This window comes from Ochlerotatus camptorhynchus, unplaced genomic scaffold (assembly GCF_037179485.1).
Source record: "Ochlerotatus camptorhynchus isolate MF236.1 unplaced genomic scaffold, CSIRO-AGI_Acam_v1.1 ptg000041l, whole genome shotgun sequence".
NCBI classification, from domain to species: Eukaryota; Metazoa; Arthropoda; class Insecta; order Diptera; family Culicidae; genus Ochlerotatus; species Ochlerotatus camptorhynchus.
In genome coordinates, this window is record NW_027040532.1 from 1,794,993 (window position 1) to 1,819,771 (window position 24,779).

Below are 24,779 nucleotides of genomic sequence, written 5' to 3' on the forward strand. Positions count from 1 at the left end.
ATCGATAAATAGTATATTTTTAGCGATGGGCCCAATCTTAGATCCATAGGCCAACATTAGAACCATTTCCCCTATATGGAGAATTGTAATTAATGCAAACGATTGATACAATTAATTAATTTCGACTGACAAATTACAGCCATAATTGGAAGATCTCCAATCTCAAATAGTAAAACTACATTTAGACTAAAATATTTTTTACTCGGGAGTCACGTACCGAGTAAAAAACCCGTTTTAAAAACCCCACGAACACAAACAATGGTGGAAACGGCCTCGACTGGAACGGTGTGAAAGGGGCTTCCGTAGTACTTTTCAGCGTGCGTCCCGGTTCAGAGAGCGATCACATTAGTTAGGCCCGTGTTGTGGAGGAACGGTTATGAACGATCCAGTGGCCAGAACTGGTTGATCCTTGTTTTCCTTCGACAAAGTCTTGACTGTTCGGGAAACATTTATTTACCTGTTATCCTCGAATTCACGGAAAATAACATCTGGAAGCCAAGGCTCACAAGTGAGGGCTTTCGTATTGGGTCCGTTATCGACCTCCACTTTGAACGAAATGAAATTCAATTTTGCCATTTTTACTACTTTTATGTTAGTTATGTAGTCTCCCAAAATTTTCCGGTTCTCCTACCTTGTCTAGATTTTGCATGTCATCAGCAAATCTTGTTCGATATCGCTTCAATCGATCAAAATACGGCGTAAACACATGTATTGCATTCAGCATAGCTGCAAGCGACGGACTACGTGCATGATTCATTGTATAACGACACATTTCAGTCTTTTTTCTTCCATCGCCATTTGCGGTAGCAAAACCGCAAATGTTTAGGTTACAAATGCAACAACAGTACAAGCCGGGTGGCAAAACCGATCGGTTCACTGCCAGTTGAAGCTGAATCAATCTCGTCACGTCGACCTGACTCTATATGATAGATAGGCACTTTCTCCCTCTTCAAGTTTGTCCACCGCAAAGTAGAAAGAAATAAAAGTTGGTACTGAAGTGGTCAACAACACGATGTGGTAAGAACAGTATCGCTTCCGTAGAATGCGAGCATCGCCATGCAAATGTCTGACAATCCACGCAAACTCATTTAGTTTTTTAAGCTGGCCCTGTGGCAGGAAAGTGGAACAGACATTCAATGTAATGAGAGGTAATTTATAGCAGCGAATGCAGTTAAGGCAGTGATCCCGGTAGATCAGATTGGTATATTTGAACGGAGAGGGAGGTGTGTATGTGTTTCTTATCAGAAGCATGCAAACTGAACCCGGAGCTTCTGTCCGGTTGGAAATATACATGGGACATTTTCTTTGAATCCGTTTGTTTGGTAAGTCTCAAGCATTTCTGAGAATTGTTAATGAAATCGTTTTTTGTTTTGTTTTCGGGTATAGCAGAATAGTAAAATTATCCTCATCCAATAGGTAACTTTATTTCATTGAATTGGGGTGAATTATAAATCGTAAACTGGTAAGTTTGCAATAATAGCAATTGTAGTCATGATTGGCCTGCCGTATGAATTAATGGAAATAATATTACAACTACCAACATTTATCCGTTAAATCTACACTACCAACTACCAACATCATGGTACATTAATTTATAAATAACCCTTTGTAGTTTTTTTTACATCCTAGGAAGAGAACTAGGTATGGAGCGATTACAACAAACATTTTATATGTCTCATCAACATAATATCATTTCATTCATTGTAAAAAAAAATATCACATAAGTACACTACTGGTTTCATTCGGGAGTAATTAACTTACATATTAGCACAGCTAACCTTAACTTACAAATATTCGGGAGTCGAGTTGCATGTATTCCGTAATGGTTTACATCGGCTTAGGATCTACTTGCTGCATATCAAGTCACAATCAAAAAGCTGCTGAAACGACCGTTTTTCCATCAACAACCGTTATTGGCGGGGAAGAAGATGTCCAATTCATTTAGCAACATGAACGTCACTAGAATGGCGTAGCATCCCATCAAAGCAATACCGATGCGCTTTCGCAGCTTGTACTTGGCAATGTAGATTACTAGGTACAGTGAACCAACGGCAAACAGCAGTGAAATGATCGAGTACTGCATTCCGTGGGAGGCAATTACGACGTACGAGTTGTTAGTGCTTCCACCGTCGGCCACCGTTCTGATGAACCATGGCATTCCGAGCGAAAACAAGATCGCCAACGAGTTAGCACCGAGGGCATTTGATACTCCGACGGCTCCGTTTCCTGCGATGATGGAAGGTTATGAGGTTATATCCAAGATGAGCATTTTGTTTAGAACTTACCGGTTCTAATGATAAGCACTGCAGAGATTGCCTCCGGCATACAGCCACCCATGGCTAGTAACGTAAGACCCATAACCGCGTCCGGGATTCCAAAGGTGTATCCAATGATGGACATCATCCAAAACGTAAGAAACGAGACAAGAGCTATGAAAATGATGCACATTATGAATGTTAGTGGATACCACCGACGCATGGACGGAAACGTGGGATTGGGAATTGTAAATGTCAGCACAAAACGGATCGGCCAGCTGTAGAACCACCAAAAGGTACGCAGCTTTGTTTCACGGGAAATCTTCCATAACGTCATGGGTGGATGTTCATCCGAGTCTGGGAGGACGTGACGGGAGGGTACTGAAATTAAGAAATAATCAAACAACAATTCACAGCAATTAACTCAACAACACTTACTATGCAGTTCTCCCACCTTCAGTGGTTTCTCTGCCATCTGATCGGATAGGATGGATGCCGTGGACATTCGATACGTTGGCTTTTGAACATTAGGCTGAGCAGTTCCAACAGTTGCTGCCGCAGCCGCAGCGGCCCTTTCATCGGCTTCAATTTCTTTGATCACGCGAGTACAGAGGTTCCACTTAACCTCGATGTATTTTTTGGCAAACTTCATGATATGTTTGTTTTGAAACATTATCAAGAAGTAAAACAAAAGCAATATGACAAATACCATCGCTTCGTACCAGTAGATCCGACCGTCCCAGGAGAATCCAATTAAGATGGCTATGTGAAAAGCAAACACGAGGGAGTCCCGCGTTAGTGGCCACCAGTCCAATTGAACGGGCTGTAAAAATGAAACATCTCAATCTTTGGAAAAACTAGACAATTTACAAACTAGAACATACCTTCTTAGTGGCCAAACCCGCCAGACTGGCCACACCCAACGTGTTGAACAGAAGCGATCCCATGACGGTACCAATACCCATATCCGAATCGGCGATGAACGTACTGATCGTGTTCGTGAAAAACTCCGGAATGGTTCCAGCAATAGCCATAAAGGTTGCCGCCGCAACGTCCTTTGTACCAAATATAAAACAAGCAGAAAATAAACAAAATAATTTACCAATTCAATAAAAAAAAAAATATTGCCATCAACACAGAAGGTTAGTATGATTAGCTGAGATAACCCATTGACGTTGTCAAAAACAGCCCCTCTCGATAATTGCACATAATTGTCTCACGCCTAAACGTGTTTGCATATTTTACAATAATGACTCATTATTATTGGACAGCAAAGCAAGACGAGAAGCTTGTTTAAGCGATAAGAAACGTTGACGCCACGCCGTCAACAAGGAAATACACACGATGTACCGCCTCGTATTCTACCTGCTGTGTGACAAACGGCTGTCGTGACGATCGTGAATTGTAACTCGAAATAGCTAAACGCAATCAGTGCACTGATTTATGACGTGCGTTGCTGGGCAGTGGACACTCAACCGTACGATTACGATGATAAAAATACTAGATACAACAGATTACTGTCCCATTGAATGCGAGTGCAAGATAAGAAAAATGTGGCTCCGTTTTCTTCTTGATTAAATCAAGTTCAAAATAAAGGATTATACATACAATAAAAACCATTGCAATCTTCACTATGCGTAAGTTTCGAAACTGCTTCTGTTATCGTAAAATTAGTGACGTCAGAACTCTCACAAGCATGCTAGCAGTTATCAGTTCAGGAAGTTAGATTAGTTTTCAATTGTAGTGTAAAACAGGCGCATAATAGTCTAATGCACAACAAACTTACAACTCGCACGATCTTGGTTACTTACCTTCACTTACCCGTTGCTGAAACGGGAAGATTGGTGACGATTAGTGGCTTCAGAGCTAAGCATAGCAAATTATCAAAAAAAAAATCATTGTCAGCTTAAAATTGTGCTTTTTTCAATCTCGCACCGGTTCGAATTTACGCATTATTGAACCAAGGTTTCACTGACCCTTCAACAGATCTTTAGTTTTGGTAGACTACTAATATTGTGGTGATATATGACAATCTGACCCTTTTTACATATTTAAATACTAACGCAGTTTTCTAAGAAGACGATTCAGAACATTATCAGAACGATGAATGCTCATGGCCATCACCGATTCCAGAGTAATGCGACATCACGATGAACTGACTTTCACAAGGGGCTGTCCCATTACACTAATGCAAAATGTTAAATTTGTGCTCACCGATGCTTAAACGGTTCCAAATCGGTTCCTGAATAGCCTCTCAAAATTTGAACTTTTTGGTAAGAACTGCACACTTAGAATAATTCATGTGAATTTAGGTGCTCTTAGAGTGACATATATCCCAAGTAACATTTTAAGTTTTATGAAATACTACAAAGCAACTATAAAACAACATTCATAAAACCCTGGTCAAGGCTATTTTGTCATTAATGCATTCACCAAAACCTCATTAACACTGGAATATGTCTACTTGGCCCACCCTGGAGACCCAAGCAACACATGTCCATCATAATAGGTTGCTGCAACTTGATTGTGACAGAAATAAGTTACATACAAGTATCCACAACTGTTCAGTGACAAGTGTGCTGATCGGGGAAGGTTCTGAAGGGTGTATTCTCGAAGCTCTTCAAGATTGATTTACTGCAAAAAGTTGTATGACGAACGCATTGAGAACCTGCTGAATCCACTAGGAAAGCATCAATCAAGATAGAAAAGGATTTATGAATCCGATCTTATCAAAATAATTAAAATAGAAACTGATAGTATAAAAATCTTGTTGAATATCCAAATGTATTACAATAGTTCTCATTAAGTGGCCTAGTTTTAAGTGCCATATTAAATGTTATGTGAAATGTATGTGAAAACATCGAAAAAAATAAGTCCACCCTCGTAAAACGTCGATTTGACTAATTATTTATCATTGAAAAATAATATATATTCTTCAGATCGAGTTGGCCATATTTTTTTTTAATATTTTCGCATTTAAATGTTTGGTCATTGCTAAATTTACCAAAATATTGTTATATATAAGGAAATATAGATTGAAAATCGAAGATTGTAAAAAATAAGCAAACTAATTATTACATGGCGGTGGCATAGAAGTTGATTTTCATGGGTCATTTGTGAAAAAGTTGTTTTTCTTTCAAGAATTCCTTAACAAATTAATAAGGTTTTAAAATGGCTGTTATGAATTGTATTTATCTAAAGCCATTTTGCTTGATCCTAACCCGTTCAGATTTATGGCAGCATTTATGGAGGCAAAGTTGCCTGCAAAATGTTAAACGTCAAAGTTTGTTTATCTTTCGATAGTTGCGCTGTGGGATCCAGGGTTCTTCTAGGTGGTTTTCTCCCGATAGATTGGGAGCAGCTACTCAGACAGTTTGCGATACTGCTTTACAACATTTCGCATTTCGAACAGCTGAAAGCGCAATCGTTCCCGAAAAAGATCCCCTTCTTCCGGATGGTTACCATCCGCACCATCCAACGATGAAGGGATGGTCCGCCAGATGGTCAGTCGTTGATGGTGTGCTGGTTCTTCTAAAGTAAATTTTGCTGAAATCAACTTGAATTTTTCATCCTACTTCGTCTGTCCTTCGAGATTTCCTTGTCATAAATTTAACATTTATTAACTACGAGGAACCATCTTTTAAGCCCAATTTGTAAACAGAGTAATTGGGGAGTTAATAATGCACTTTAAAAAGCCTGAACAGCAACAATAAATGCTTTTTGCTCTAATGCAAAACCTAATGGTTTTATGGTTGCTTTTATAATGATAGAATAAACGTGTTTTATTAAGACATTAATAAAAAATTGTTAATGACGTTTATGCTTGAATTTCAAAACAGTTTTAAGAGGGGAGTACACTTTTATTTTTCAAAAAAAATGCATTTTTTTTTGGCTTAAAATGTTCCTTGGGATGTATACTTTAATTTAGAAAAGACTCCAAGTCCGTCAGAATATTCCTTACCGCTTTACGAAGCGATTTCCTAAAACATGTACCGGCGCGCTGAGAGAGCATCTGAGCATTTGAACGCGTTTATCTCGAAACGGGGTTTTTCAAACTGGCGTGGGAAATAACTCTGACTAGTTATCATCTAATTTGGATATCGCCTAGGTTTTCTTGTTCAGAATTTAATTTTGCTTGGAAATACGTACCCACATTTTCGATTTTGTCAAAAATGGATTTTTAATCCACGATTTTGTAAGCATTTTTAGGGTGAAAAAATGGACTTTTTTTTCCTAAGGCCACAACTTTTGAAAAAATTAATTTAAAATAAAATCGGAATACGTATTTTTAACCCAAATTTCATTACTAATCAGGATTTTTGTTCGATTTATGTTCCAGGATCACGTGGAAAGGAGCATTTTCCCACGCCATTTTCCGACTTCCGCGCGAGGACGCCCGCGCGACCTGGTGCACCGGCCACGGGGAGACGCCAATCGAGTTAAAAAAATACAAATTGTAGTTCGAAGGATGACTAATAAATGGGTTATAACATATTTGCCCTCCCTGAGTGTTTTATTGCTTAAAAAAATTCTTTTTGGATGTTTGTTTACGTCTCATCTTGTATGTCAAATACGGATTCCGTCATGTGTAAAATTAGTTATTTCTAAGTGTGTGACTGTGCATAAACCATTTGAAGTTTGTATAGGAATCAGTCTTGTAAGCGGTCACCGTAGTTTTCGCATTTTCTGTGATAAACGACTGCCTTTCCTTCTGAAACTTGCAAAACAAGCTATCAAATTACAGTACCAAACTAAAATGTCATATGACAGTAGAGTGGGGCGTATTTTTCAAAATCGTTCCGGTATATGTTTTCCCATGTGGCAAATGATTATTGGGACTAATTAAGTAACATATCGAAAATTGAGCTTTTTCCGTTGACATTTAGAGGTCTAAGTCCAAAATACATATTTATGCTTTTATAAGTAACCACGTGATTTTCTGACGCCAAAAACGTTGTCCGTTTTGCAATATTGATATATCGCAATCAGCATCCTTGCAGTGCTTTATGCAGCGTGAGTTAATATGAAAATACGAGGGAAAAAGAAAGACTGGAAGAGAAAAAGACATTGAAAGCAAGAAAATCGAGAGGAAAAGGTAAACTCTATAGCACCAATAGAAAAGGACCCATCAGCATTTGAACAAACCGTTCTAAAGCCGTTAGTATCTTACAATATGGATTTAAGTATATAGGGTTAACTACTCCATTTTCAGCCTATTAAGCCCAACTCGCACTTAGTCTTTCTTAATCTTGCGCAGTTTAGCACCAAACGGAATGTTATCATTACTGATTGCTTCCAAATTTATTTACCTTTCCGTATGTACCGTAATATTTGATAAAGAGAAACCAATCGTTGAGATATTGTCAAAAGTCTAACACTGCTTCTTGACGTCAAACTCGGCCTACGGATTCTAAACTCGGCCCAACGTATTGAAACGCCAATGAATTCACTTCGGCCTATCGGATGAAGATAAAAATTGATTCGGTCGGAGCGCTTTTTTTGTTTTCTTACGCGTTCTCATTAACTTCGTTCCGTAGCGTTCGTACCAAACGCATAATTGACTTGTTAACTCTGAAATCATGGATTTATTTGAAGTTTTCCGCTCGATGGGCCCAAAATGGGCGATTAGGCCGAAGTAGTTCTCAACCCTATACGGCATATTCAATTAATGATTCTAAAAACGATATCCCATTGAATGTATTCTTGTTCCATTGCAATTACAGTTCCTGACAGCTTGTGTCTGGCTCCTTTTCTGTGTTCGATAGTTACCGCGATTAATATTTTGAGATGCTGCTAATGTGGAGCATTCGGGCACAAAAGCAAGGATTGCAAAAATTGTGAGAGATGCTCTAAGGCTTGTACTCGAAAAAAATGCACCATTTTTATCCGTGTGTAACTTTTTTATCCGTGGGTAAAATCCGACTGCGACCATGAGATGGACAACTGGGAATCACCCATACAACTGTGTCTCGGGTGGTAAAATCGTTTAAGGAGTCCCAGACGACCGAGCGGCGGGCTGAAAGTGGAAGAAAATCGAAGACAGCTGACCCTGTTATTTCAAGCGTAATCCGAACCTTTCGATTCGCGACGCGGCTCTGAAGGCAAAGTGTTCCGCCTGGTTCGTTCAGCAAACCATGAAACGAGCTGTTCTTCGTGTATTCAAGGTCCAGAAGGCACCGAACCGGCGTGATCAACAAAACACGGCGGCCAAATCCCGCGCAAGGAAGCTGTATCGAGAGTGGTTAACCAACGGCACCGGTGGTGTAGTGGTAAGCGTGATTACCTCTCACCCCAACAGGCCTGGGTTCAATCCCAGTCGGTGCCGCCGGGATGTTCTGAGGCATAACATCTCTGATCACGCCTTCCTTCGGATGGGAAGTAAAGCCGTTGGTCCCCGGTTCATCAGTTGATGGGTCGATAGGTAGGGTCCAGGTGTGGGAGCTGCCTTCCTGGCACGTCGGTAGCATTGGTGCTCAGCACGGAAAACAAGATCGACGGAAAAAACAAACCAAAGGAAAAAAAAGAAGAGAGTGGTTAACGACGTGGTTATTGAATAAAGAACGTAAAATGAACTTGGACGTCAACCATACCGCAGTTAGCTCTGAATGTTTGCTCTATAAAAGACTTTTTGATCAGAAGAAAAGCAGCTTGCGTTTCAATAAATAGCAGCCAAGTTCCAGGAATGTGAATCAATTAATTTTTTTTATATTCTAACATTGCGGGGTTGTCAACAAACTATGTAGCATTACGTCAGAATGTTGAGGAAAAACGTCCTATTTTAGTTTTATTATCTGAAACTCATATTATAGAAATTGAAGCTTTTGATCAGTGTAGTATTCCAAGATATATTGTTGCTGCTTGATTATTACATTCTAGACACACAGGCAGTGTTGCAATTTATGTCAAAGAAACAGTTCAATTCAACCTTTGTACCAACGAAGTTATTGATGGCAACTGGTTCTTGGGTATTACAGTTGTGACGTTTATATGTTTCGAGTCTGGGCCTCTCCCAAGTAATTCTTAGCTTAGCTTAGCTTAGCTTAGTCTGACTGCACGTATCGATAGTTGCACTCCGTGATTGATCTGAACCAGTGAAATTGTACAAAGAATCAACTGAATGGGGCTTGGTAGTAACCTGCCATTCTCAGTGTACATGTTCCAGTGACTCCTACCTTTAAAGATCAATAACGTCACCGGCCACGTCCTTGCAATCAGGTGGGAGAGGGAAGGAATGTTAGTGTGTGACTTTTGTTGTTTTGGGACCGTGTTTACCTCTGCATCCCACAAAAGTCACAGGAAGGAGGTTTTGTTAGTGGGTTAGGTTCGTTGGATCAGGATTCACCTTGATAAGTGATGCGATCTTTTGTTTTGTGTAGTTATTTATAAGTGTTTTCGATTTATGCTCTAAACAGCCGGCTGTCTAGAGATGTAGATCATTATTAGATGTGTGTATACCGATTTAAACCAACAATAAGGATACTGTTGGGGCCCCTCACAAAGTGTGATGATGGTTTATTTTATTTTATCAATGACCAAAATAATTAATTATAAGCGGTTTGAACCGATTTAAACCAACAGCAAGGATGCTGTTGGGGCCACTCACAAAGTGTGATGGTGGTTTACTTGATTGAATATAAAATAATTATTAGAACGGATTTGAGCCGATTTAGACCAACAGCAAGGATACTGTTGGGGCCACTCACAAAGTGTGATGGTGGTTTATTTAGTTCGGAAGAAAATGAATATGTATACTTCTTTTTTTTTTATATATAATAGAACGAATTTGTACTGATTCAAACCAAAAGCAAGGGTTCTATTGGGGCAACTAACGAAGTGCGATGGTGGTTTATACTATAAGGGCATAAAACAAAATCAAGAGCCATTTCGGTTTCCATAGCTTCCTAGACACTCGGCCGCAAAATAATCTTATCCGACGGAAACGTCTCGATCATCGCTGCACAATGGTTTATTATAGCATTTATAAAGTAAATTTGAATACCTTATTGTTTATTTATTATCCATTTTGACTTGACTTGGTACCGTTCAGTTTTATGATGACAAAGTTGCCTGGAGAAAAGTGACAGTTCAAAATGTTTCGGAAGGGAGTCAGCTAGTGTCGTCCAAGTTCAAGTGCGGAAAAAATGCCATTTAAAGTGGTACAAACAATTGAAAGATGCGAAACATGCCTAACCGTAATTCTTTCTGGTTGGAAAGAAGCTGGAATCCTACACTGGCCGGAAAAAAAAAACGCGGTAGCGAAACTCTCTCAAGACGAGTTCTCCATGCCAAACCCAATGTGGGAACGTATCAATTGAGTGAAAAAAAGAGAGTTCAAGACTCGCTTGGAGGCTGAAGCAGAATTGGAACAGATGTAGCCAGTTTCGGATACGGAGGCGAACGAAGGGAATAATCCACCACCGTCAAAGAAAGTTTGCCCCGAAGTCTACAAGTCCCCCAGTCGGAAGGGAAACACAATAAGAGACTTTAACGAAGTTTTCCTTATTCCTGGGCAGGAGGTTGACACCTGTGAAGCTGACTGTAAAATCCAGAATCAGATGAGATTATAATATATGCGACACAAATTCACTTTTTTATAGGGGAACATGTGATGTGAATAGAACCCACCATCAGTGCAAGGATTACATATGACTGCAGATACTTCACTGGTTGTAAAGTTCTGCCTGATGGTTTGTTGCAGCTGGGTGAATCAACTTCATTGAAGACCTTTGGAAGACAAACGACAAGATGTACGTCTATCAACACGTGACAAGGGACTGGCAAATCCACGAACACTTGTCCAGTCTACAAATCCATTGAAACCCTTAGGCTGCCCCCCCCCCCCCCAAACCCAACATATAATAATGTTTGATTGATGAAACGTATTCAAAAAAGGGATATTTAGAGAGAACAATCTTCAACTGGAACGTACTCACCAAATCAATACATCCGGGAGCGCATTCTCGATGCTTAATTTTCTCTAGTCATTTTTAAACAATTCCTCCTCCAGCGAATCCAAACACACAATAACTAAATATCACTTTTCTTCTTCATGTCACTCTGTGCACAAAAGCAATGCACACCGCAAAAACCTAATAATAGATCAGCGCGGTCGAGTCACACTGTCAACAAAGGGAGCGAGAGCACACCAGGCACCAAAGCAACAGGGGAAAAACATCAGCACAAATCATTCTAAATAGAATTATCGCGTCCGGGACATAAAACTATTCAAATGCGAGCACCGAAAAACTACACGGCAGCACAAAGATAGCCCGAGCTCTAAAAAAAAAGCACGCAGCGGAGCAAAAACACACAACCGTTCTCGGACGCTTCTCAAAGCGGACTCCCTCTGGGCCTCTCCCAAGTAATTCCCACACTAACTTCAAATGTGCAAAGTCAGTTTGATACCAAACCACTTCAAATTTTGGGAGGCGAATTAGGACCATATTAATTCGCTAATCCGTTTATTCTTGTATTTTATTGATTTAGATGAACATTTGCAGAAACGTTCCTTTTGCCTAAAAATGCCATTTTCCATCTTCAAATCGCACATCACACTGATCACACCTTCATTCAGAAGGGAAGTAAAGCCGTTGGTCCCTGTCCTTGAGTTCATGGGTTGATAGGAAGGGTCCAGGTGTGAAAACTACCTCCTTGACGTCGATACTCAGTACGGAAAACAAGATCGACGGAAAACAAAATCGACGGAAAACAACATCGACGGAAAACAAATCAAGGAAAAAAGATCAAAATGCCCAGAAATTCTGTGCACTTCTAACAACTTCTAGCAGACCCGAAAAATGACCAGAAATTCCAAGAACTTTCAAAAAATCGAAGAATTTCCCAGAAAATCTCAGAAAAAAAACTGAGTACTTCCCAGAAATTATAAGAACTTTCCGAAAAATTCGAGAGCTTCCCATAAGTTCCGAAAACTTTTGAAAGTTTTAAACATTTGTGATAAGTTCTCAGAATATCTGAGAAGCTTTTGGAATTTTTTGGAGGTTCATGATTTTTCTGTGAAATACTCGAAATTTCTGGAGGGTTTTAGAATGGAATTTTTGGAAGTTTCACGGATCTTGTATTCCGGGAAACATGAACTAGCCTAATTTTGCATTTCAAATGCAATGTTTAATTAGCAGTAATAAACATTGTATTCGAGATCCGCGGGCACAACATATATTCGTACAGGTAACACAGTAGGAAGATTTGGAAATTTCTGTTAGTAAGTTCTCGGAGTTTATTTATTTATTTATTGTTTAGTAAATCATCTGACAAACAGTCTTAATGAATATCTAAATTATGTTCAATCTTCTTACTCTATTTACAAATTGAGGCGTTGACATACCAAAATTTAACGCGGATTCAACCGAAGCACACAAACGAACCATTGCAGATATAGGCTGGTTATAACCATACAGAATACGATGAAATCCCGGCTGCAACAGGGACCGCTGACGTAATATATGGTAATATCCTACCTGAAGCACGGAAGTCAAGGAGCGATAGAAGATAGGAGCAATCGACGTCACCGTTGAGTAATTTAACGACAAACGTAGCTTGTTGTAATTTTCATCTTCGATCAAGCGTTTCAAGACCAAGCAGACGGCATCTTGCGCGATACGCTGGAAGGTTAGATGGATCACGCCATGGTAGATTCCTGAGAGCAAGCCGTATGAACCTTTTTTAGACTCGCTCGATTCTTAGGTTCCATGTAACGTCGTTTGGAGCCCATACGAGTAAAGTGTTTTCTAGAATCGGTTGCATGATGGAACAATATAGCGCTTCTAAACAGTGTGGATCCGTGAAGTCCTTGGCAACTTTGGAGATAAAGCCAAGTTGACGGTTTGAAATAATCGATGCGTAATGGGAATTGAAGGAGAGCTTAGAATCCAACACAACACCAAGATCGGTCACATGGTCCATCCTATCAAACACAGTATCATCGATGTAGTATTCATAAATTATCGGGTCTTTGGAACGATGGATGGTCATCACGTGGCATTTTGCGATGCTTATGACAAGTTTATTCAAGCAACACCAGTGAACCAATATGTTGAGCAACATTTGCAGGTGAGTGTTCACTCGGCTGACGACAGAAGCAAACCACTCTCAATGTGTGTCACACGATGGTCTGTTTACTCGGCAGCAACCACTGTGTGGTCCTCCTCATTGTTCTTCATCACCAGTTCTTTCAGTAGATGCGTCGTCGACTTTGGAAAGTAACCGTTTCGTGATGAGTGTGTGAGTGCTGAAAACGTTTTGCGTCCATTGATGCAATGGAAGCGCTCTGAACCCCGTTGGCGAATCTGCCATACAATGAAAGCACTGGAAGCGACTCCCGAACTGGTGGAGGAGGCTTATTGGATAGCGGAAGATAAAATGTTTATTGTGTTGTACCTTTTGAGAATCTTCGGCTCTGTAAAGTTAATTTGGTTTAATTTGCAGGAGAAAACAATCCTCGATACAGCGTACCACATATATCTTAAGATCATCAGCATATATGAGTTACAGTGAAGTTGCAACGTCATTGAAAAATATGACAAATAGTAACGGCCCCAAATTGCTTCCTTATGGGACGCTGGACGTGCTAGCAAATGGCGACGAAACACAAGATCCGTGCTTAATATGCAGCACCCTACCAGTCAGAAACAATGAAAACCATGACACCAGTCTATTCGAGGCTCCCAATCGTGATAATTTCCTGAGTAACATTTTGTGATCGATTTTGTCGAAAGCCGCCTTCAGGTCCGTATAGATTACGTCTACCTGTGCTTTTTCCCCCATAGCCGTAAAACAGGTGGTAGTTCGATCCAGTAGATATTAGTTATGAGGAGTTCTCGGAACTTCTACGAAATGCTTAGAATTTCCGGAAAGATGTAGGAATTCCTAAAACGTCCGGTAAACTTATGGCAAGTGCTTGGAATTTCTGGGAAGTTCTCGTAACTTTTCAGAACTTCCAAGAAACTTCAAGAACTTCCAAGAAATTCTGAAAACTTTCCAGAAGTTCCGAGAACTTATTCCTTTGTACACCATGAACCAAATATACAATCACATTATTTTTCCGTCTTACAGTACTTTTATTAAAACTACAAAGTTACAGCATTAAATGGCTACATTTCTCCAGTTCGATCGAAATCTCGAACCTTCCTCTTGATGGAGCCCATCAGCGCCCGCACAGTGGAAACGGACAGGGAATCAGCGCATTTCTTCCATTTTGCCCGTATTTGCTGAATGTCCTTGCTGCCCCGCAGCTTAGTCAAACCCGCTGCTTTGAAATTGCCCAGTATTTTTCGATTGGTCAAAATTCCGGGCAATTCGGAGGTCTCATTTGCTTGGGAACAAAATCCATCTTGAACCACCTTGGAGTAGTGGCAGCGGGTTAAATCGGGCCAAAAGATGACTTTGGCCCTATGCTTGCGGATGAATGGCAATACACGCTTTTTCAGGCATTCTTCTATGTAAACTTGGGATGTCATCGTCGAGGATGTGACGAATGGTTGCGTCTTCAGGCCACAACTACAAATCGCTTGCCAATCATGGCCTTCTTCGCGAACTTGTCGGCAAACACGAACTTGAATCTTCCCGGCATATCCCCACGTCCAGTCGCGATGTAAAACTTTTGACCGGGAAGCTGCTTAAAATCGAGTTTGACGTATGTTTTGTCATCGATCAAAGTGCAGCACTTGTGTTTCGTCGAAACACGGTCGTACAAGAGCCTTGCATTTTTTTTTGCCGTGGAATTCTGTTTCATGTGTCGGTTCGGATGTTTACTGGCTTTGTATAACTTGTATCCTTCCCTGGCACGAATGTTCCGCACCGTTTGTGTCGATGCAGGATTCGATGAGCTGGCCACCCTGTCAACCGACGTTTCCAAAGGCTGTTAAAGCGCCGCTGCAATAATATTGACAGACGTCAACGCTGGTGGCTCGAGCTGTCAACGGCAGCGACAGTGAAACGGGGAAGAATATTTCTGTTTATCTGTTTGGATAAAAGTTCGCGGCGTGGTCGGTAGTGTTTCTTACCGCTACAGTTAAAATTATTTTGCTATTATATTACTTATATTAGGGAGTGCTGGAGTTTATTACAATCTAGTAAAGGAGGTAAAAAGTTCAAACTATTAAATCTAAACTTAAAACGAAACTAATTCTAAACTTACCTAGGACCTAGAAGCTAACCATAAACTTAAAGCGCGGGAGAGACCCCACGCTACAAAGAATCACCAAATTTGTGAGTAAAATGAAAATTATGATAGTGATGTTTCTAATGAAATAAAATAATTGCAGTGAAGCAAACGTTAAAGCAAAAGGCTTTCAGAAAAGATTCTCTGACCTTTCCCCCACACGCGCGGACAGTTTGAATGTTGGCGTTGTAGCTACTGGCCACATCTCGGATCAAAAAAGACCGGGGTTGACTTTAGCGCACCTCAACACCTTGCTGCGCAGCTGACGATCCCTGGTTCCAGTTTTTTCATAGGTCCGCTGATTCCTTTCCACACTCAGGGTTTCTTTGTATGTTTTGACCACTCGACAAACTGCTGTTTTCAGCATCTTCATCACTTTAGCCAGCTTGGAACCGAACACAATCTTTCGAGTTCCTTTTGACGTTATTTCCGAACGCGATCGACTACTTTGATCAAGCTTGCATCAGTTGTTCTCTGTAGAAGTGTAAACAAACCACTGTCAAAGATTTTCGATTCCCACCCAACACTAGTGGTGCGAGGGGCGTACCAATTTACTTTTAGTCAGCCTTTAGCTGATATTGCAGTTTACGCACCTTTTTGACTGGTAGCTTGCTTCTTGAAGAATATATTTACCACTACACAACTAGCGCTGCTTTGAATATATTTATGTATGTGGTTGATTTTACCGTCTTCTTCCGGACATGATACAGAATAATTATTAACGTTTTGAGCCAATAGCACTAGCTGTTATTATCCATATCCTATTTGAACCGCACTTGTTTAAAATGTGGATTGCTGAACGTAAGATGAAATAAAAAGATTTTAGAAATTCGGGAAAATAATACATTCGAAGTAATGGAATTCGGGGTAATGTCATAGAGTCTGATTTCCTACATGTCGCCCCCGTTCCTAAACTACCCATATTGTTGGGTACATTCGAAACTTGCTGGTTGGAAATCCACCTCGGCACAACTAACGAATTCGGTTCTTTAGTTGGATCAACTGACGAAGGTAATTTTTTTTTGGGTTATGCGCATCCTTTGTTGTGGTTAAGATGATTTAACAAAAACCACTTCGGGTTGAAGTAAGTTGCTTGAAGCTGAGTGGAAAAGGTAAAACACTGATGTGCCTAACTCTAGATAGAGCTGGAATTAGGGCGTAACAGCCTTTGTAAACAATGACTTCTCTCGTTGATTTCTCAAAATTCAAGGCACGCACGGAAAACAAATTATAGCAGACACAATTATTTTTCCGGTCAAAATAACTATATTGTTCAATTGTTTTAGAGATAACCCGAAACTATAGTTGATTTGACTATATATAGAGGGCAACAACTATAGTCCATAGTTGGCTCCTCGGTTGGCTCAACTATATTTTTCAGTCGATGAACAAACGTCAAACTCCAAAATACAACTATGCTTTAGTTGATTCAAGAAAACTATTGTTAGGAAAGCAAAATTTTACAATGTTTATTAAACGAACTGCTCTTCATTATCGACATATCAAGGAAGTTTGTTTTGCTTCTTTATCGATCTCGAAAACACAACTGCAAAATCATAAAAAAAGTGACCAAGAACATTCAACTTAGATTTGAACCGTGTTCATCTGCGTGAGAGCCAGCTATCTTATCGCCTGCTCTACGCATCACAAGTTAAAAGTGTGTGAATTTATGATGATCACTTGAAACCAAAGTGTATAAATAAATTACATTTGGCGGTTGTTATAATTGATCAAAGTTATAGTTGAATTGAGTATAAGATGAACAGTTGAATCTATTAGGTAAATATGATTGAGTTGGCGGTCGAATTAATGTTGAAATAACTATAGGTTTCTTTCAAACAACAATATTTTTCCATGTGAAAGTAACTATTAGGATTGTTATCTTAACTTAACGAATTTGTTCTCCGTGCGCCTACACAAACCAGCATATCCATCGGGTAGGAGAAGTCTTCCTCTACTCGATGGTGATGTCGATTTTAAAGGGAGAGTCATGGCAAGTAACAAATTTCCAAAGATGAGCTGTATGTTTTCTATAGGCCCTTTTTAAAAATAAGGCTTGATTTAAAATCGCAATTTCAAGATGGAAAGTGGCATTTTTGGGAAAAGGAACGTCGTTGCAAATTTGCATCCAAATAAAAAAACATACAAGAAATGAATTAGCAAATTAATATGGAACCACTCAAATGTCCTTTTTCAGCCTTACCAGAACCGGTTCCGGGTATCTGAATGTGGCCAGATCCACTTTTTAGCCCATTGCATGATGTCTATTTAATTTTTGATGAAAAATCATCAATTTTGAACTGTCAGACGGTACACGGAAAACAAATTATAGCAGACACAATTATTTTTCCGGTCAAAATAACTATATTGTTCAATTGTTTTAGAGATAACCCGAAACTATAGTTGATTTGACTATATATAGAGGGCAACAACTATAGTCCATAGTTGGCTCCTCGGTTGGCTCAACTATATTTTTCAGTCGATGAACAAACGTCAAACTCCAAAATACAACTATGCTTTAGTTGATTCAAGAAAACTATTGTTAGGAAAGCAAAATTTTACAATGTTTATTAAACGAACTGCTCTTCATTATCGACATATCAAGGAAGTTTGTTTTGCTTCTTTATCGATCTCGAAAACACAACTGCAAAATCATAAAAAAAAGTGACCAAGAACATTCAACTTAGATTTGAACCGTGTTCATCTGCGTGAGAGCCAGCTATCTTATCGCCTGCTCTACGCATCACAAGTTAAAAGTGTGTGGATTTATGATGATCACTTGAAACCAAAGTGTATAAATAAATTACATTTGGCGGTTGTTATAATTGATCAAAGTTATAGTTGAATTGAGTATAAGATGAACAGTTGAATCTATTAGGTAAATATGATTGAGTTGGCGGTCGAATTAATGTTGGAATAACTATAGGTTTCTTTCAAACAACAATATTTTTCCATGTGAAAGTAACTATTAGGATTGTTATCTTAACTTAACGAATTTGTTCTCCGTGTACCAGTACATGAGGATTAGGAATTTTCCTTTTTGGGTTGGGTCCTCCCGGAACCGGTTCTTGGTATCCGGATCCACCTGTTGGTCTATGACATGATGTAAATTTACTTATGGATGAAAATTCATCCATTTTGAGCCGACGGACGATATCAGTACATGAGTGTCCTTTCTGAGCCCTACCGGAACCGGTGCCAGGTAGCCTAAATGGCCAAATTGAAACCTTCATTTTTCATTAGAGGCCAATAGATCAAGAATCGGTTAAAACATTGATTTTTGAAAGCGAGTTGTAGTTCGGGTCTGCACAATGCGTAATTTGTGTTGTATGCAACATCTAAAATACATAAACCACTTATAACTTTAAAACTAAAAAAGAATAGCAAAGAAATAAAAAATAAATTAACATAACTAGAGAATATATTTGTTACGAGAAATCAATGTTTAAAAAATTACTGTTGAAAGAACGATTTTTGGGGAGTCGCGAAATATTGCTTATTAAAAACAAGTATAAATCGTGTACCAAAAGAGATATAAAATGGCTTTCTTCAGCAAAGTTGCTTCAAATAAGTTGTTCTACAACTGATGGCGAGAAAAACCCCAACGTTCTCGGCTAGGATTGACCCCAAACACTGACTAAGTAGGCAGTCACGCTTAGGACTCAATCACCAATAAGTGCTTTATTGATCTCATACCTACAAAAATTGTCTTAATTCTGGGACTTCAGAAATTCTCAAAAAATGTAACGAATTAAAATCATGTAGCAAGGTAAACATTTGCTGCAATGTAACAGCATAATCATTTTGCCCATTTACCCAAATCCAGAACTGTGGCAATTGTCCGATTTCCACATACCATCTTTTGTTCGATCTCCGATAAGATGATTGACAACTATGTCAACACCTCTTATCGCACTGGCTACTTATTGTTATCAGCTTAATCGGATCGACGCCAAAGCGTGCAGACATCCACAGGAACTCACGTGACTCAATCAATTATTTGTCCCACCTCCACTGTGGACCCCAGCAGCAATCATAAATCATGTTACGGAACACCACACGCACAAAAAATCAAGCCCCCGCAAATTGATTGGTGATAACTATCAGATCGCTTTCTACACAAAAACAAACGTTAATCGCTTACTCACCTGAGTTAAGTTTAGGTCTTCGCAAATGCATTCTACCGATGGCAGGAAATAATCACCAACGGTAATCGCCAGGAATGTGAAGAAATAGATTGCACCGATAAAATGCAGCACAATGGCACCCTGTAATCGCTGTTCCTCTGAAAATAAACATACCGTAACTGTTAGTAGACGGACGCAATTCTGCGAAACACTCGTAACTAACGTGTGAATACGTCGTCTGGAAGCTGATCTATCGCATTGCCTTCATCACAAACCAGTTCTATCTTTTGTCCGTCCTCGAGTACGACATAGTTGACTCTCCGGTATGGGTACCAGTGCCATGTGATTTTCTCTAGCTCTATTCGCTCATCAAGGGTCAGGTTCACGGGGGATTCACCGGAAAGCATGATTTGTTGAACGTTGATGGACCTGCCATCCGGAGGGACTTCCTGTGCTGTAGGAGCTTCTGGTATTTCTGAATCTGAGATGAATTCGCCATACCGATGATTCGAGAACGCTAAAAACCGGAAGGATAAAAAAAGTAGGCAATGATTTTTCAACATGATAGATTCGAGTATAAAATGCTAAGGATATTGATAAGGTTGTAAAACACGGCACACTTTGGTGTGCTGCGCATGTCGTACGGATGGTCAAAATTAGACAAGTCAAGTTTCGAACAAAATAAACAAATCAAAGTTCTTCATGACCGGATACAGCCCCACACTTAGAAATAACTACTTTTACACGAGACGTAATCCATATCGGACGTAAATCATGGGGCGTTAACAATCATTTCATGTAAAATTTAGTGTTCTCAAACCGAAACATAAGCAAATCGACGAAGAGAACGTTTGATTGAATTGATTTTCTCGTTTCTTTCAACTGATTCTTATGTCAAAAGGGCCGTTTACATGTGTCGGTCTCAGGGAACCGAAATTTACATGAGTTTTGAGTAGTTTACTGATCAACTTACTATGATACAAGAATATCTAACAGTCATGATTTACTGAACAGTTAAAGTTAACCGCACACACTTAGAAAAAATTATGTAAATTTAACTGACATATACGAGTGTCAATTTTGAAACAACATTGAGTCATAATAGACGCAGAATTCAACTCAACCAAACGTACTTTCTAACTTTTCAGTCTCGGATAACTTAATTTTACATGACATGTTTGTTTACGTCTCATTCTTTGTGTCAAAGATGTTTTTTTTATTATTATTATTATAGTCACTTTAACATTCTTGGGTCATTCGTGACTTGTCCGGGGTGAGATTTGAACTCGTGACTTTGGCGTGAGAGGTATGGATGTTAAACACTACGCCGGGGTCGCCCCCTATGTCAAAGATGTATTCCGTCACGTGTAAGATTAGGTATTTCTAAATGTATATGATTGATCATCTGAAGGTTTTTAGAATAATTTCAGATCAACCTTCTTTCTTGTGAGAATATCTTAGAGACATGATTTGTTTTATTAAACAATTAGAGATCTTCAGAATAAAAGGCATAATATTCAGAATACTTTCTGAGCCATCTGCACAACAAAAAAATAATTTTATTATCACATCAAAGTTGATGCACTTCAATCATGTCAAAAATATGGTGTAATATTACTTGCCAAAAAGGACAAAATTATCATTAATACAGTGCATGAACTGACATTACTCTGCTTTTACTGCATTTGTTTATTTTTGGGGTCATAAAAATTTCATAAGATTTTCGACATGGTTGAAGTGCATCCTCTTGGATGTAATATTGAAATTTATTTTTTGCTGTGTGGAATCACGATAGAGGTGTAATTCCTGCCACTCCCGTCACTTTTTCTTCAACTTCAGGAATGCATCCAGAGTTTTATTGCGGTTCCATTAGTTTCAGGAAAACTGCAGGAACTTTTCAGAAGTTCTGATACTTCAGAATAGTCCAGACTTTTTGGTAAGCAATGATGGATCACTCTTTCGGGAATTTTCCAATACTTTTTAATATAGAATGCGTACGTTAAATATAATTGACTTTTCAGTTAATCCATCTTAAAACAAGATAGTTTAGTGCTACTAATCTCCCTATCAAAATTCAAAATTTTCGCACCGCAGACCCACACTCTATGTTTTCACTGAAGGTACACTTGAGAGCGCTCTGGAGTGCACCTTCAGTGAAAACACAGAGTGTGGATCAACGGCTCAAAAATTTTGCATTTTTATAAGGAGTGGGACCGATTTAACTACCAGAGGGGGCAGCTTTTGCTTTGTTGCTAGAGGCTTTCCTGATGGTCCTTCGCCATGATGTTTGCTTGACTCGTTGTCAGGGTAGTTGCCTGCAGGTGTTGCTTGCGAGAATTGATGTCTTCCGCATCTGCGACGATCGCAAATCGGTTGTTGTTCTGATCTTGTTCTTCCCTGTTAGCGGTATGAAAATCCACTGAACGGTTAGACATGCTACTGTTCCGTTTGCCCTTCTTCTCAATAGGGCTTTCCTTCGTGTCGTTGGAGTTGAGACTTTTTTCTTACTCTTTCTATCCATGTTTTTGTTGAAAACTTGACTACACTTTCCGAATGTTCCAAAACGCTTACTAAATTCTTACACTGGAGTTCCAATCAATTTCCGCTTTTTTTTAGTATCTATTGAATAAACCAGAAATTTTGTGCACGAAAATGCGTAATATTGACATTAGAAAACGAGGTATTTCCGTGATGGAAAATGTGGTTTCCCTAACACAGTCACCGAATATTGATTCCAAGCACTAAGCATGCCAGGCCGTACCTATCTTTAGGCCTTTTGTTGCAAATTTTAAGCCCCTCCTATTAAGAGAATTATGCCAAAAAAAATCTTGCCGATTTCTCTAAATTTCTCTAAAAGAGGCTTAAAATTTGCATCAAAAAGTATAAACGTAGGTACCGTCCGGTAGGCTCAGAATCCAGGACCAATTTCCACAGCATTGTTCTAAGCTGACTTCCAAGCTTCCAACCCATCGGTCCTATTCAGGACCACAAATGACTGAAAAAGATGTAACTAAAGAGTAAGAGCTTGTTTCCAAGACATACCGTCTAGAATTGGCTTGTACTACATGGACATCGACAGAGCACCTCACAAACAGAACTCTCAAATTGCTTCCGAATTTCAACCTATCGAACTTTTTCTCTGATAACGAGTTAAGAAATCAGTTTACTTTTGCGGTGACATCAAAACTACCTTTCGTAATCCTACGTCAAATCTACGGTCGTGTCTTGGATACAACCTCTTACTTTTTTAGTTAGAGGAGTGGAGCGACGGGCAAGCGTCTTGAATAAGCTTATAAAAGAAGATTCTGAAGAACAGTTATGATGTAGGCATGTATGAGCTTTTAAAACAAACATCTAAAGAAGTTTCTGAAGGAAGATTCTAAAAGAAGCTTCTTTTGAAAACTGATTCTAGATGCTTATCCGTCGCTCCGTTCATCAGACTAAAAAACACGGGCAGGACAGTACATTGAAGTAGCTACGCAGTAAAAGAGCATTTTACAAGGTTTACACACTCAGCAACGTTTTCCTTGTTCGGTAATTTTTTACCGAAAATAATCGGTAAATGAAGAATGTTACAGATTTTTCGGTAAACAAAAATAATATTACTAACATTTGGTAATGTTTTACCGAAGTGATGGTAATCTGGCTTCTATATTGACGAACTTCGTTAAAAAGAGTACAGTAAGAACTGTAAAACAAAGCAAACGCCGAATTCGGTTAAAAAATACCGAACAAACTGCAAATTACAGAAACGTTTACCGAACTTCTGTAAATAATTCCAGACTGTCAATCGAAATACGGTCATATTTATATCAAGTGTTAAAGTAAACAGTAAGAGTGGAAAGTGACCGGAAAATTCAGTGAAAAAAAAGTAAGTATGATCGCAAATACAGATGAATAATGTATCTATTAAATATTCATAATGATATTGATAATTACTTTTTTCTTTCATTTTTATGATTGCTCTTCAGACATAGCCAGGAATTCTGTGCTTTCGGGATCAGGTTCCAGTCAATGTTTCTGGACTGGCATCCCCATGAAAGCAGCCACCTGCGAAAAGAATACTCCAGCGAGCAATATATGTTATTTTAAAAGATATTTTTACCTAGATGTTTACTATTGAATAAAATCTCGTAAATAATAATGCAAAAAGAGCTTTAAATTTTTAATTCCCCGGAAAAAAAACAAAAAATACACAAGATCAACAAATTTTCATTTACGGGACAGTTCAGTCAAAAATTACTGAATAGTTTGGTAAATAATTACCACATTGTTCGGTAATTTTGACAGCTCATCAAAAAATCTGTTTACTGATCGTTAGGTTCAGCTGTTGAAAGTTCGGTAAAAAATTACCGAATACGGTAATAATTTCTAAGTGTGTAAGGATAATTTCATCGATTTAATATTACAGAATTTGAAGCAACTGTTACGTCGACGAGCGTGTTCAAGTGATTCTGAGTTTCGGGATGCTGATTGCGTTGCGCAGCTGATGCCAGGAGCAGTGCTACTACACTCAACTTAGCGTAAAATTAAGACAAACTTAACAGATAGACCAACTTTCTGCATGAATTTAAATTTTGACATATCAGCATTCAAGATCAAGGCAACCTCTGAGTATCGAAGTCAACTTTAACTTTCCCCCAGGAAATTTTCCCCTACTTGCTAGTGGTGTTAGTAAGCGTGTGCGAACTACCAGTTATGCCATATCGAATTGGCATGTACCAATATTTGGTTCCGTGACCCCAACGCTGGCACTTACGGCCCTGGGTGAGGTTTCGAAAAGTGTTCCCACTTCACTCGGAAATGGAGCATAAGGCTAGCTTTTTCCAAGACCTTAAGGTTGTTTAGATCACTAGACTTGAAGTGAACTAAATAAAAATCATTGGAAATCTGGTTGCGTAAATCGCCAGAACGGGATTTCATTTTCATTTTGATTACTTGGACCGGCTCAACTCCAAGTATTATAGTCAATTCATCTTTGTTCTGGTCCAGGGATTCACCACTGGGCAGACCTTTCAACACAACCTTGAACAGATGTTCAGTTTTGGTGTCGTAAGTAAAAAACGTGTGTTCCTTGAGAAGACGTTTGAATCCGTCCAAGGTTTCAGCCAAAGCACGGCATTCACCCCGACGGCCAATTTGAAGTGAAACCTTAAATTGAACGAACTTCAAAAGTTCCTTGCGAAGAGCATGGAAATCGGAAGTGGTTATAATAATAGG

At 39.1% G+C, this 24,779-nt stretch overlaps 1 protein-coding gene across 1 annotated transcript in view; it reads right to left on the reverse strand.

The window, feature by feature from the left end:
* Positions 1 to 1,408: 1,408 nt before the first annotated feature.
* Positions 1,409 to 24,779, reverse strand: part of LOC135713712 (sodium/potassium/calcium exchanger 3-like) — a 31,276-nt gene continuing 7,905 nt past the window's right edge. The window contains exons 2-7 of the mRNA XM_065236923.1: positions 19,783 to 20,076; positions 19,581 to 19,717; positions 3,140 to 3,310; positions 2,694 to 3,078; positions 2,286 to 2,636; positions 1,409 to 2,226 (exon numbers count right to left, since the gene is read on the reverse strand). Coding sequence (XP_065092995.1) covers positions 1,901 to 2,226; positions 2,286 to 2,636; positions 2,694 to 3,078; positions 3,140 to 3,310; positions 19,581 to 19,717; positions 19,783 to 20,076 — 1,664 coding nt within the window. The 3' untranslated portion in view covers positions 1,409 to 1,900. The remainder of the gene's footprint in view (positions 2,227 to 2,285; positions 2,637 to 2,693; positions 3,079 to 3,139; positions 3,311 to 19,580; positions 19,718 to 19,782; positions 20,077 to 24,779) is intronic.